The 14329-nt window shown below is 45.3% G+C and overlaps 1 protein-coding gene across 1 annotated transcript in view; it reads right to left on the bottom strand.

Moving 5' to 3' along the window:
• Positions 1-13405, bottom strand: part of TRPM1 (transient receptor potential cation channel subfamily M member 1) — a 130764-nt gene extending 117359 nt beyond the window's left edge. The window contains exon 1 of the mRNA XM_090028377.1: positions 13349-13405. Within this exon, the coding sequence (XP_089884503.1) occupies positions 13349-13405 (57 nt within the window). The remainder of the gene's footprint in view (positions 1-13348) is intronic.
• Between the last annotated feature and the right edge of the window lie 924 nt (positions 13406-14329).

The raw sequence follows: 14329 nt of genomic DNA, 5'->3' as shown, positions 1-14329 counted from the left end.
CTCTTCTCCCACCCTAATTTATTTCCATCAGCTCCTGGCACCAGGAGTAGCTTGTAGGACTGTGGGGTTTGGTGTGGTTGGGGGGATTCTGGCTGGTCTGCAAAGGAAGTTTTCCATCTGGGTATTATGGGGAAGGAGTCAGAGGGCTATAAATAATCCATTGTTGTGGAGGGAGGGGGGAGAAGGAAAAGAGAAGCCCTGGACCCAATCTAAGTTGAAGTTAGCTTAGATAGGGTTTTTAGATTGATTTAAAATTTTCCTGAACTTCTGTTATAGGTCTACCTAAATGCAGACTATCTAGGAATCTAAGTATAAGGCCTGGACTGGAAAAACTAAGTTAGATTGGGTGACCTTTTTAAATGGAATCTAACCTCCCCCTAAGCTCCCCAAATGTCTGTAGCCTGAGAGAAAATTTCTGTCCCAAAGAGCTTACATTTTAAATAAGCAAGACAGACAAAAGATGGGACAGGAAACATTGGCAGAGTGGGAATGTAACTTGGCAAAGTTCAAGCAGCAGGGTTAGTGACAGAACTAATGATAAAGCTCGGGCTTCCCCATCCAGCTGTCTCCAAGTCCAGGAGACTTGATTGCAGCATTTGAGCGTATAGCTCTGTCTTGCTTTATTTTCACCATTTCATTGCACAATACCTATTTGAGTTGCTCACCAAGTTTATAAAGCCTACCTCAATTACAGGAATGTTCACCCTTTGTGGCATATCATACTACAATTAATGTCAACTTCATGCCAAGGTAGAGTTTGAAATTAGACAGCATTTGAAGTATTTTATTCATAATTATACTTATTGTTGATTGTTCAACTGTTGGCTACAATGGACCAACTTACAGGATCATCATAAAATTCTAGTTTACTGGATGGATGCAAGAGTCAGACCATAAACCTTGGTGCTGATCCACACACACACACACACACACACACACACAGTAGCTAGCTATGAACACTAAGCATCAGTGTCAAGATATACCTGTCCCCAAGCACTGGAGTCCACTGTCGATGGCCAGTCCAGGCTTCTTTCAGTGCGATGTTGCTTCAGAAGGGGGTTACTGGCTGTTCCTTCTGGCTGGACAGGCAGGGTGCTGGTCAGGTCAAAGAGGGCACCATTGGGGGTCATTCTTCACTGCCTTTTATCCGTCTCTGGCAGACTTTGGTGACTCCCCAATTCTCGGGTTGACCCAATTTAGAGGTCGTTGACCTTGAGGGATGTCCCTCTTGGTAGCTGCTGGATGGCAGCTGTTAGCACCAGGGGTCATGCAGGTACGTACAGTCTTGGGAGTCTGTTGATGAATTTTGATCGATTCACTGCCGTGATGAATAGAGCTCTGGAAGTGGTTGATCAGGGGGTATTTCAGCCCCAAGGGTCTGTTTCCAGTGTCAATTAGTTCAAACAAGGGCTTGTGTACCTTTAACAGTGAAGTTTCAGGGAGTTCCTGGCTCTGTATTGATTCTTTCATCTCCTTAGTCTGTGGTATGTAGGTGTTAATTGCTGCTCGTTAACTTGCCTATTCAGATTAGCTACTGTGTTACACAATCAACCACGATTCATTCAGGGACCTGCTTCATACAGAGATTCCTGCCCTTGCTAACATTGTTACATGGTACAACTTACTTTTAAACTTAAAGTACATTTGTAAAAGCATCTACAAGCTCTATTTTCACTACAAGTACACTTTATATAAAAATAATAACATAATGAAAGAAAAAGGGAGGAAGGAAGGAAAGGTAGAAAAGATAAAACATCCCCAAAAGGGGGCCAACTACTGCAAAAAGGGGCTTTTACCATATGGAGGAGCTTCACATTTGAGGGGGGGGTAGGCAAAAAGGTTTCTTGCTACACAACCTATGAGTAATTAGCAAATGGAGAACAGCAAGTCCTTCCATTTAAATTTAATTACGAGATGATTGTGGAAAAGACTTACCTGGTAAAGCTGGGAGGCAGTGGGATGCTGCCAGTAGGAGTGGAGCTGGTGAAAATGAAACCGCAGCAGGCAGACCAGCCACGGCTACACTTCAAAGAGAAAAAAAGCGTACAAGCTGGAGGGAGCCGGGAGCAGCTCCTGAATTGGTTAGGACCCACTTTATCGGCATGCCGGGGCTAATTGGCTGGCCGGGTGCCTGAAACCGGGCTAAAAAGCCTGGCAGAACTCTAACCGCGGGGACCTGAAATGGAGTCCCCAGTGCAGCAGGGAGAGCAAGAGCACTTGGAAGCTCCTCCAGGAAAGCCCTGGTGGGCACCTCAGGAAGGGGTTATACCCAGGGCTATATAGGCAGCCTCGATCAGAAGCACTGTCCATGGGGCCACTATGGACAGTTGAGACCTCCAATGAAGATTGGAGCCTGGTAGGACCCAGCAGAATGGCATATCAGCTGCAGGTGACAGATAACCAAACACGACCCCAGAAGAGGGACAGGGCACTCGAGAGCAGGGCAGTGCCAAACACAGACACGATATAGGCGAAGAAAGAGGGTCACTGGAGACGCCCACAAGGAAAAGCGGTGTTGCTACGGTCACCAGACCCAGTCAACTTGAGCATGGAGAGAACCCAGAACATAATTTTCAACGATGAATGATTCCATCATGGTTGGCGGTAGGCAGAGTGTAGGGAAGGCAGAGCTCCATGAAGGAGCTATGAAAGAAGTGACCCACAGGGAAGCACCAGGGGAAGCAGGACCAAAATATAGTCCTCCTGACTGAAATAAACTGATAATCAAAGACATGGAAAGCGAGGATCCTGGAAAGTGAGGCTCCTGGTGCATCATCCTGAAAGTTGCCCAGTGACCAGCCCATTTGTCCCGAAGAAGTCACAGCCAGGCTCGAGCAGAAATTGCACGCATGGCGTCTAGCAGAAAGACACGGGAGGTAACAATCATTAACTAACTTGCATCAAGATAAAAGACATTAAATACTTGTGAATGCAGTATTCTTCTCAAGCTAAACATTTCTCCTTCTTGACTTATGCAGACAGATGGATTTATGAAGAAAGTAAAGGTCCTTTGTGTCACGTTAGGCAAGTGTAATATATTATTTCTTACTGTACATCTTCCTCCTGCCCTATAAGCATAGCAGGTTTAAGGGGTGAGCAACTGAAGCAACTGAATAGGGCTCTGCATGATAGGGGAATCCCACAAGAGGAAGCTAATTCAGATCTACAGATTAACAGTGTGTTAACCTCTTCAGGTACTCCCATGAGTCTAACACCAACTTTGCCCATAAGCATTCTGTAAAGCAAGAGAAGACAAAATTTTGCTGCTATGTATACTTGAACATTTTACATTTATTGCTCAATTCATGGATTTTCATTTTTATGAACGAACTCTTACATATGGCAAATTCTTAAAGGACCCTCCTGTTAAACTACTGGCAGCTAAGAGTCAGAGAACTCAAAGTTAGTTGCTTTTGCCTCCACCCAGAACCCTGGAACAGCTGACTTGCTGGCCTTCAGTGACAGGAGTGTGATAGGTTCCTTTCCACAGGGGTGGTTGTGATGCCCCCTAATGGCCTTACTGCCATGTCTTGTTCTTAAATATTGAAGTATAATATGTTGATTAAGGTTGGCTGCCAACAGACCTTAAAGTGAACCCTAATTCCAAACAGTTCCCACTGGGTGTCCCCTGAGCCCCCTCTAGACTCAATCCAGCCCTCAGGTTAGGTAACTCCCTCTCAACCTAACTAGATCTCTGTAGGGCAGTGGTTGTCAACTGGGGGTATGTGTACCCCTAGGGGGTACTTAAAATGGTTGTAGGGGGTATGTGAAACTCCATGTGCATGTGCACGTGCACAGCCACCATGCAACACATGGGTGGCCAGAAGTGCACCCTGGCTATATGGAGAGCAGCTGAGTCCAGCTGGCAAATCTGTTGTAGGGGGAGGGAGTGCGGCTGGGGCAGGGGCTGCCCAGACAGGGCGGGGCATGGGACTAGCTGTGTGGAGAGCCAGCTCCCACTGCTGCACACATCCCAGGAGGGCATGGGGGTGTGTGGACCTGGATATGCATGCAGGGCTGGGCAGGCTGGGGCCAGGGCTGTGCCAGGCTTTTCCCAGCAGGGGGGGCCTGGGCAGGGATTGGGGTGGGTGGCAGCAGCACTGGAATGGGGGTTGAGGAGGCTATGGCAAATTTGGGGATGGCTGCATCCCCACCCCCCATTGCCCTGCTCCCATAGGCTCCTGCAGTGAGGGACAGAGTGGGGCAGGGGCTGGAGCTACAGCTGGGTTACACACTGCCCAACAGGGGCAGAGCATGGGACAGAACGGTGAGTGGCTCATCCAGGGGGAATGGGGGGTGGTAGCTCCCACCACTGCGTGCATCTCTGCATGGCACAGGGGGCATGTGGCCCCAGATCTGCCAGGGCAGTGCTGGGCTGCTCCCAGCAGGGGTGTTGGGCCAGGTGGTGCTGAGAGAGGTGGTTGGGGGGGGCTACAGTGAATTTTGGGCTGCAGCCCTCCTGTAGCCCCCTCTCAGTGCCACCACTGCCCACCCTGAGTGCAGCCCAACCGACCCCCCACCAGGAACAGCCCAGGGCAGCCCTGGCTCAGCCTGCCCCACTCCACACTGTCCCATGCAGATCACGGACACTCATACCCTGTGCCCTCCTAGGGTGCATGCAGCAGCAAGAGCTGCCACTCCCTGTGCTCCACAGATGTGCCACTCATGGCTCTCTCCTACTTTCTGCCCCAGCTGGGCAGCACCTACCCTAGCCCCACTTCCTCCCTCACTGCAGGGGCCTATGCGAGTGAGGGTATGGGAGTGGGGGGGGGGCTGCAGCCACTTCAGAATTCACTGTAGCACCCCCAGCCCTGCAACCCCCCTCCCAGCACCACCACTGCTTGCCCCGAGCATAGCCTGGCCCAGCCCCTGCTGGGAAGAGCCCAGTGCCCTAGCCCACAGTGGCAGCCTGCTTGCCTCTGCATGCAGATCTGGAGGTACATGCCCACCATGCCCTCCCAGGGTATTGTAGAAGTGGGAGCCCCCCCACTCTGTGTGGCTCAGTCCCGCATCCCGCCCCAGCTGGACAGCCTTTGCCCCTGCCCCAGCCCCACTCCCTTCCCCACTGCTGGGGCCTTGATCTGCCCCCCGCCCCCTGTCGTGGCAGTCTGCCATGCCCCACCCCACGCAGATCTGGGAGCACACATCTCTTATGCCCTCCCAGGGTCCATGCAGCAGCGGGAGCCGTCCCTTCTCCCCACACCCTCAAGAACAAGTCGCTCATAGCTCTGTCCCATGCCCCGCCCCAGCTAAGCAGTGCCTGCCCCTGCCCCACTCCCTCCCTTACTGTGGGACCTCAATCGCCCCGCCCCAAAAAACAAGAAAAAAAATATAAAGGGTTACATGAGCTGACATGTTGAGACAGAAGGGATACACTTGTAAAAAACGGGCACCAAGAGCCTTGAGGGTAAATTACACAGCTCCTTCACCTTCTCTTTACCGTGCCCTAAGCCTCCCGGGTGTTTTCTCTTTGATCTTTCTCTTCATACACTTGGCCCCCTTGGGCCCTTGGACCCCCTGGTCCTCTGCACAATCTCTCTCTGCACTCTCAGACCCTTGGTCCCATGCACAGCCCCTCCTCTGAGCTCCCAGACCCTCTAGTTCAGCTTGGCCTACTCTGGGCTCATGGACTCACTGGCCCAGCTCGACCTTTCCCTGGACTCTTGGACCTTCTGGTTTGGGTCTCAGTTTTTTTCTAGGCTCCTGGGCTCCTCACTGGGCCCCAGTCTCAGTGTGAGGGCTCCTGGGTTACCAATTCTCCAAATAGACCTTAAGCTGGTCCCAGCAGGGCTCAAGGCTAAATGACCAGGCTAACTCAAAGAAACAAGAATCCTCCCCACACTCTGGCTGACCTCTTCCCTCTAGAGTTTAACATAAACAAAGGTCACTTGCCTGTAAACCCAGTCGTTCTTAGCCCAGGGGACTTGCCTCTGTTCCCAAACCTCCAAGGTTTGTTCATCAATATCCGGTCCTTTCGGATGCCTTGCAGCCAGGAGCAACTTACTTCTTGGTTGCTGGGGATAGCCTACCTGCCCAGTGCAAGCTCTGGGCTTATATAGCTCCAACCTGAGCCCTCTTCCTGTCAGGTGAGTCCCTCATTAGTTCTCCTCTGCCACCTGCAAGCAGTCTCTCAAGCTGCTTGCTCTCTTCAAGGACTAGGTACATCCCAGTGCCCTGCTACAAGGAGCCATACAGAAGCTTATGTAAAACAGGTCCAGTGGGGTTTTAGCAGGGCTGGATTATGACAGGGTGGGACCCTAAATAGGGGTTTCCATCCTTTCTATGCCACAGCCTAGCAAACTATGGACCACAAGCAGCGGTGGCCCAGCAAACTGTGGCTGGAATTTCTGACCAGAACACAGGTAAAGAGCCCTCCAGCCCCGGGGGGGGCCCCAAAACTCAACCGCGGCTGCTGCGGGCCCTGTGGGAGGAGTTGTGACCCCTCCACCCAGCTCTGTGGGACCACAGTTTTCCGGTCCATGGTCACTTCTGGTCTGGCAGTTGACCTTTCATGGCTGGGGGTTGGTTTAGAGGCCCCTCATAAAGTGAGACCCTAAGCTGCAGTTTTCTTAGCCTAAATCCAGCACCGGGTTTTCGTATGTGACCCATGGATCAGTGGCAGGAATAATTTGTGCTTGGTGACTATGGCTTGCCCACCAAGAGCACAGATGCACATCAAAGCTATGCCTGAAGCAGGAGCATATATGCAGTATGCTACAGTGGAACAGCAGAAAACAAGCAGTATTCCACAATTTACAAACTGAATTTCTGATGCCCGAAGTTTCAAGCTTCTCATGAATTTTTTTATCCAGTGGTTTTGAGCTACTCAGTATAACCTCTAGAGCTCCTGACCATATGTTGAGCTTGACTGAGGCAGCTGATGCATAAAACCAGTGCGAAGGAAGACATGATGTAAAAGGATAACAGTGACCCTATGTTTACTGTAGGGTTGCAAACCCTGGAAGAGCTAGCTGCAAATCAGATAGTTGGTAGGAATGTGAACACATTCAGTGATGGACCATCAGGCAAGCACATAAATTGCATAAGGACTCTTTCCATCACTGGAGATGTATTTCTAGTGAAAGCAGTAGTTTCCTCATGAATTCTGAGGGAAGGCTGTCTCTTCTCAGATGTCTGTGGAATGGTAACTGCTTGTACAGGAGGCACTGAAATTTTCCCTCACAGCATCTTTGTCTGCAGTATCACTAGTACCATTAGAAGCCCATGTTGCTCAACTAAAGAGCTTTTAGATTTAATTTTAGGAATATCATCCTTTGCTAGAGAAAAACTCGGCTCACTTGTAGTTCTTAAAAAAAAGATGTTTTTTGTGAACAAGTGAGATGCCAATCATCATCCCTTTGGTAGTACTACATTATTTTTTTACTTACATCTCTCATGTTTCTGTGCCAAGTACACTTAAAAAAAGAGCTTGGTTTCAAAAATACTTCCAAAGAGGGAGGAAGATTTTCAACTACAGGGGTTTTTTTAAGCATGTTCCAAAGAATTTAAAAATTTTGTACTGAGCATTTTTACAAGGTAATCATCAGGAATTAATTGGAAATATTTTGGGAAAGATGGCTGTAGAGGCATAACTTGAAATGTGGGTGCCTTGGGTGGAACGGTGGGACAAAGTGAATATTTACCTCCTCACTCAGAGGCTGTTACAGTGGCGGTAGCAGGCTCCCTGGGGGGGTCTGTTCTAATGCCCCTTTGAATCAGTATCAGGGCTGGTGTCTCACTTGCCCCCTCTCCGCTTTGAAGTTTGAATACTAGATGCTGAAAGAAATGCCACAGAATTTCAGAAATGGCCATTGTAGGACGCATAGAATTTGTCTTTTGAACTTCATTTTTAAAGATCAAACCTACAATCTTGCTTCAGTCTAATCTCCAAGTGTCTCCGTCTATTATAGCTCTTTTCTCTGTTGATTTCTTCTGTTTCACTAGGGCACTAGTGATTGATACGATTGTCAGTCTCAAACACTGGTTTGAGAAAGCAATAATAGTCAGCTGGATAGAGAAGTCAGTCTCACTTTACTTGTGCTCCATTGGAAAGCTGCTGTGAAAAATGGATATCTGATTTTTTTTTCTTTCATTCCTGTTTTAAAGGAAAACCCTTACAATTGGTTTGTGCTGGCCCAGCATTCAGATGCAAAAGTGGAACTTGGTCAGTGATTATTGGCCATTTGGCAGAATCCTTCTGAATTCTGCCTCTAAACTCTTCTGTGTTCCCTGAATAACTGTAAAACTGCATCACGCTGTTATGGCTCCAGGACATATCCACAGGCACAGATGGAGCTGACATTCTTGTGACAACACTTTTCTCTTCTTTCTGACCATTGTTAGGAAAGTTTTCCAAGCAGTAAGAACACTGATGTTTAGCTAGGTTGATAGTCATGACTAGAAGATTCTGATTATGCCAGAAGTGATGTGAAACAGTTGATTTAAGAAATCTTATAAGCGCTTGACCTGTTTCATATCCAACCAAATACATACTGAATCAATCAAAAAAAACCCCTCATCCTGTTGCCTGCTGTTGTTTGACTGAATTTCCTTCCCTGCTCCTCCCACCCCAACCTTTGTGTCCTTGGCTAGGGTAGACTCCACCTACCCTTCCTACCCTCAAAGTCTACTTCACTTACCCTCAAGCACTCAGTACCATATATCCCTGTCCAACTGTATTTTTGTTGTGGAGAGAAAAGAAAATTATTCTTAAATCATCTCCCAACACACAGCACAGGAAACCTGTCCAGCATATGGTAGTGTATGAACTTGCATTAAATTGACATTATTGACCCAAATGTTAGCTCAAAATGAATTTCATAACCACAGTAGGAGTCTCTGGGGAAACTGAAGTTTAAATTTACAGAAGTAAATGCTTATCAAACTGTGTATATAAATAGCTAATTAAGTCTTTAATTAATCATAGCTATGCTATACATCTGTAGTACCAGGTAGTCACAGAGAACCATTCTTAATAAACCTATGGGGCTAATCTTATAAGCAAATAATGATTAACTTGAAGGAAAATGCAACCTACTGCCAGATATAGCAAGAGTAAAAAAGGAGATTAAAACCACTGGGTACATTTTTCTTTGCCTGTGTTTTTGTGTACTATGCTTTGTAGTTGCAATATGTTTCCAACCAGGGAATGAACTCTTCCTTCTCCCTGCCTTTATTTTATTTTGCCTTGTCTAATCTTTTACCAAATATGTAATAAATTATTCACCTCAATCTGCAACTCCAAGACATCTGTGTACCTTTCCACATTCTACAAATTTATCAAATAAAATCACTAGATTGGATGATATTTTGTATACTTAAAAAAGAAATCTGTTCCCTTAAATAGAAAGTGGTTTGAAATTTTCACAGCCTGGGTGATTCAGACACATATCTTTAAAACCCCTTGGCTGTACTTTCTTTACACATTTTTGTAGATGTGGCAGTGATCCCTGCATCACATTCTACCTCCAGTAACAGGACATAGGTATGAATTGTAAGACATTCAGATCAAGCAGGACTTAAACAAAAATTAAATCTGAGCCTTTTAAAAACTTGTGTTGGGTGATCCCACACAGAAGAACTCAGCACAGTCACAGGTCTGGAAAAAAATGTTTCAACATTTGAGGTAAGTAGAAAAGAATATCCAAAGAATGAAGAATTGTGTTTCAGGAAAAGAATTTTATCAAAAGATCTATGGGAGATGGGTTAAAGTCAGCACATTCCAATTATTTTTAGACAACGTCAATGCGAATGGTACGTACAGGTAACAGGCATTGTATATCACCACCACATGGTGCTGGGATGTTCATCTAGACAGAACACTTCCACTTAGGAAATGTATGAAAATTTGAACACGTTATATTCACCCAGCACAATAAAGCCAGTATTTCTTGGCTTAAGCACTACCATTTTTTAGATACATTTAAGAGTATTTAATTTGGAGCTAGATTATGCTGGATAATAACTTCAGAAGGACTACGTACAGGCTAACGTATTTCGTTATAAAACCAAAGATATCAGAATGCTGGATAATAACTTCAGAAGGACTATGTACAGGCTAACGTATTTTGTTATAAAACTAAAGATATCAGAATATGCCCCTTCGTAGGAAATACAGAGTTGAATCACTTTCTACTGGAGCATTTCCCCAATATCTGTTCTAAATTGTTAAGTACAGTTGCTGGGCACTTTTAATTATGATTGTTATTGATTTGTATTTCAGGCCAAATACAAGCCATGATCCTGGCCCAGGAACCCATTGGGTCAGGTGTGGTATAAAAGATGGTTTGTGCCCAGACATGCCTACAGTGGCACGTGGAATACTCATTATTAATCTGTATCCTTCAGCTACCTTGTGGGAACTGTGTCATTTCCAAACTTACATAAAGCACTATATTCCATCAAAAAATTGCTCAGGAACCATATCAGTGATTAGTGTCAAGACCTGGCTTATGCCTGATGGAGAAAGAAACTAACAAAAAACAACTTCCCTAAACAAGGAATCACCAGTTCCCACTTCAAGATAATCATCCCTCGCCCCAGGCCTCTCTTATACAATCCCTTCCAGCTCTCTCATATGCTGATCAGGTAACACACCACGTGCCTCAAAGAGTCAGCAGAACTCATACAGGCCTGCTCAGCAGAATTACCACCAACCCATTGGTCATGATACAAATTATGGAAAATACTTTTATAAACACTGCTAAATCACATTTTCTCATGAAAATTGAATCATAGCAAGCCTAAAAAGAAACAAAAGCATGAGTAGAAAGTGAACTACTGAAAATCAAAGCTAAAGCCACAGAGCAGAACGTGCAGCTCTTAGAAGTGTTTGTAAGTAGGGGTGTGCAAAATGGGCCACATTCAATTCAGATTCAGCCCAAATTGGGGACAGAGATTTGATTAATTAATTCAGATCACTGTCCCGATTCAATTCGGCAAAATCTGAAGATTCGATGCCGATTCAGAGAATCAGCGTTTTGGCTATAGACACAGCTTTAAATGTTTTTTCTACATACATTGAGGTACCAGGCACAGCTTGTGAACACTGCAATACTGGGGTGGATGGAGCATCCCACAGGAGCACATTAGGACCCCCCGCATGCTCGGTGGTGTACCTGGAAATGGACTTGAAGTACTTCTGGTCCATTTCCAGGTCCGCCGCCCAACTGTGGCTTGGCCACGGGGGGGACCCTGAATGCTGCCCCAGACCCAGGCAGCACCAGTCACCAAGCCAGGGGGCGGAGGGGAGGGGTCTCCCATGCTCCTCAGCGGACTTGGAAGTGGACTGGAAGTACTTCTGGTCCACTTCTGGGTCCACTGTCGAATGTGCTGGGGACCCTCCTGCGTTCCTGTGGGACACTCCATCTGCCCCAGTATTGCAGCATTCATGAGCCGCCTGGTACTTTGAGGTATATAGAAAAAACATTTAAAGCTGTGTCTATGTCCAAATCATCGAATCTTTCCAAATATCTCTGAACTGATTTGGAGGGTTCTGATTCAATTCAGACAGATTAAAGGGTCTCTTGATTCAATTCAGATTCGGAGATTCAGCCACTGAATCAGGGCGAATCTCCACTGAATTGAATCAGCGACTGAAGCTTTGCACAGCCCTACTTGTTAGCATATGATAATTTTAGCAATTCCAAGGCAAATTCATCTATGTTAGGAAAAGTCAGACTCATATTGCATTTATGTCTGTTCCTGACAGATTTAGCTTAACCCTTGTGATTAGCAGGGTCAGAAATAGTCATTTACATCTGGGTATTTCAGCCTGGCTGGTCACTAAGAGGAAATAAAATTATGTAAGCTTTGCAATAGCAAGATGAGATCAGGGACTTAAAAAAAACATTGAACACACCAAGGTTATTATGATTAAAAGACATTTGGTAAGCAGCAGGTGCATGTTGTGGATCCTTCTTACCAATTCAGCAGGTTTAAATGAGTATTAAGCATAGAATAACAGAGCTGAAGGGACCTCAGAGGTCATCCAGTCCAACATCCATGCATCGTAGTTATTAAAAAACCACCTTTCCAAATTTTAGTTGGGGAAATAAATGAAGGTTTGGAGAGAGGTTGTTTTGCATGGGATAGTAATGACCATGGTAGTTCTGTTAGGCTTCAAAAGATACATTAATGCATGGTTTTATACTTATCAGCTCAATAAGTGAGCTCAAATGTAAAGGTTTTGAGGTTCTCAGTTTTTCTTTGCAGTGTGTTGTAGTGGCAGGGGGAAGGCCTCCCACCTGAGCCCCTATAGGCCAGTACAACTCACTCCACAGTCCTCCCTGGCAATCAGGCCTGTTACCTGGGTGTCACATTCAGTGCCCAGCAGAGAGACAGAAGCCTCTAATTACAACCAGAATACAAATAATAATGATTATCCTTTCCTGATTCTTAGCATTCTACTTACCAAGGCCCACAGCTATCACAGCACAAAAATATCTGTTTGCTGAGGGGATCCTGCAAGCCTTTCTAGCATTCACAACTGACAAGGTACGCTCCTCACCACACAGAAAGACGGTTTCAAATTAGGATGCTTCTTATACCTGATTAGCTGCTGCTAGATGCATATAGAGGAAGGATTTCCTTCCTCCAAGATGTCAAACCCAATTTCTTACACTTCTCCCCTGCCAGGTTTATTTTTACTATTTACCAAAATTTTTGCATCCACAATGCAGTACACCCCAGCAGTGGTTAGTGTAAAAGGGAAAGCTGCTGGGTTGGAGGAAAAAAATGTTATAGTTGAGTTCAGAAACCTAAATATCCTGGTTCAGGCTGCTCTGTGTTTATTCCAAACTAGCCCACCCTCCACTAGACAAATGACATTAAAACATAAGAATGAATTTCATCCCTTGACATAGACTGAGGACTCATCCTCTATGTGCAAGTTTATGACATTAAGAAGCTCAGCTTAGAGATCACCCGGGAATTTCAATTCATCCTGCTCCTATTTTCATTTCAATTCATATATTGCAATGTATGTAATCTATCCATCAGTTCTATTTCTTATAGCCTTTTGCTGATATAGAGTAACAGAGAATCACTTTAAAATCCCTCTAACATGTTAGCATCAACACAAAATATCATTAAGATGTGATCTGAATAGCAATAATCCAAGTAAAACCTTTCTTCTGGTAACTTTTCTCATCTCAGTTACCTTTAAACAGTGAGCATGTAAAAGAAAAAACTTCCACAGAGACAGGTTTGTACCTTTGCAAATTACAAGAGGACAGAAGGACATAGAAAATCATTCTTCTTTATGTGTTACCAGCCACTACAAAGAGGATCTGAACATTTCTTCAGCTATTTGCCTCTTATTTGACAACTCCAGTAATGACAAGCTTACCTTCTGAGATCCAGATGCCGAGCCCTTCAATGAAGTGCGTTTGAAGGAGCCACTCATTCTCCTCAATGAACCTGAATACTTCCCTCCTCTTCCTTTTTTAATTCCCTGTCCCTTACCTTCCATAAGGGACCTAGCACCCTGCCACCAAGGGACACACTAATGTTTTTCATAGAGCCAGAGCTATCGTTTACTGAAACCAAACATGAGTAAACTCATCCAAAAAAAAAAAGGGAAAAATAATAGAGAGCTGGCTTTATAAAACAAAACCAAAGCTCAAAATCACAAGAGTCCTGCTCTGCTGTGCACCCTGTTACAAGTCTTACAAGCTGGCTAGGCAAGTAGCAAAACAAGTCGATGCACTGATACAAACTGCTGTCTCCCTCCCTCCTTCCCTACAGACTTCATAATCAGGCTTAATGCACACAGCTCCTGCAAGCTATGGTTTTTAATGGATGGAGATTTAATAAATGGTGATTGAAGGTAAATCTACTTTAGAAGCAGCAGCCCGAAAGGTTTTTATTCACGCAAAGCATGGGCCGGTCAGATGGAAATGATTTTGGTATCAGTATAAAGGCACATGAAAAGAGCAGATGGTCCTCAGCGGACTATGGCTTAGAAGCCTGGTAGCATGTTAAGGATAGCCGCTGATGGCAAAAGTGCCTACAGCAGAGCGAGGGATGGGAAACCACAATAAAGCCAAGCTTTCAAAATGGATGATCAGAAGATCACCAACAAGTGAAATGTTAGTCAAGTAGCAGGCAGTCTATATCACCTCTCTGAACTGTCATATGCATTTCATTTGATCTGTCTGATACTATCCTGCCTGACAATAGACAGTTAACTCAAACAAGCCAAATAGGAGGAAGCAAACAGAAAATGAAACCATGGCAGAGATGAAGCAAGTTACAGAAACAAATGGAATTGCTATTAACCAGGGAATGCACACCAGGCTCTAGCAAGGCTTATTCTTTCTAGCTTTGA

Source organism: Crocodylus siamensis, chromosome 15, assembly GCF_052110815.1.
Source record: "Crocodylus siamensis isolate JL-2025a chromosome 15, ASM5211081v1, whole genome shotgun sequence".
Lineage (NCBI taxonomy): Eukaryota > Metazoa > Chordata > Crocodylia > Crocodylidae > Crocodylus > Crocodylus siamensis.
The sequence above is the reverse complement of the archived record's forward strand: the minus strand, read 5'-3'. Positions and strand labels throughout refer to the sequence as shown.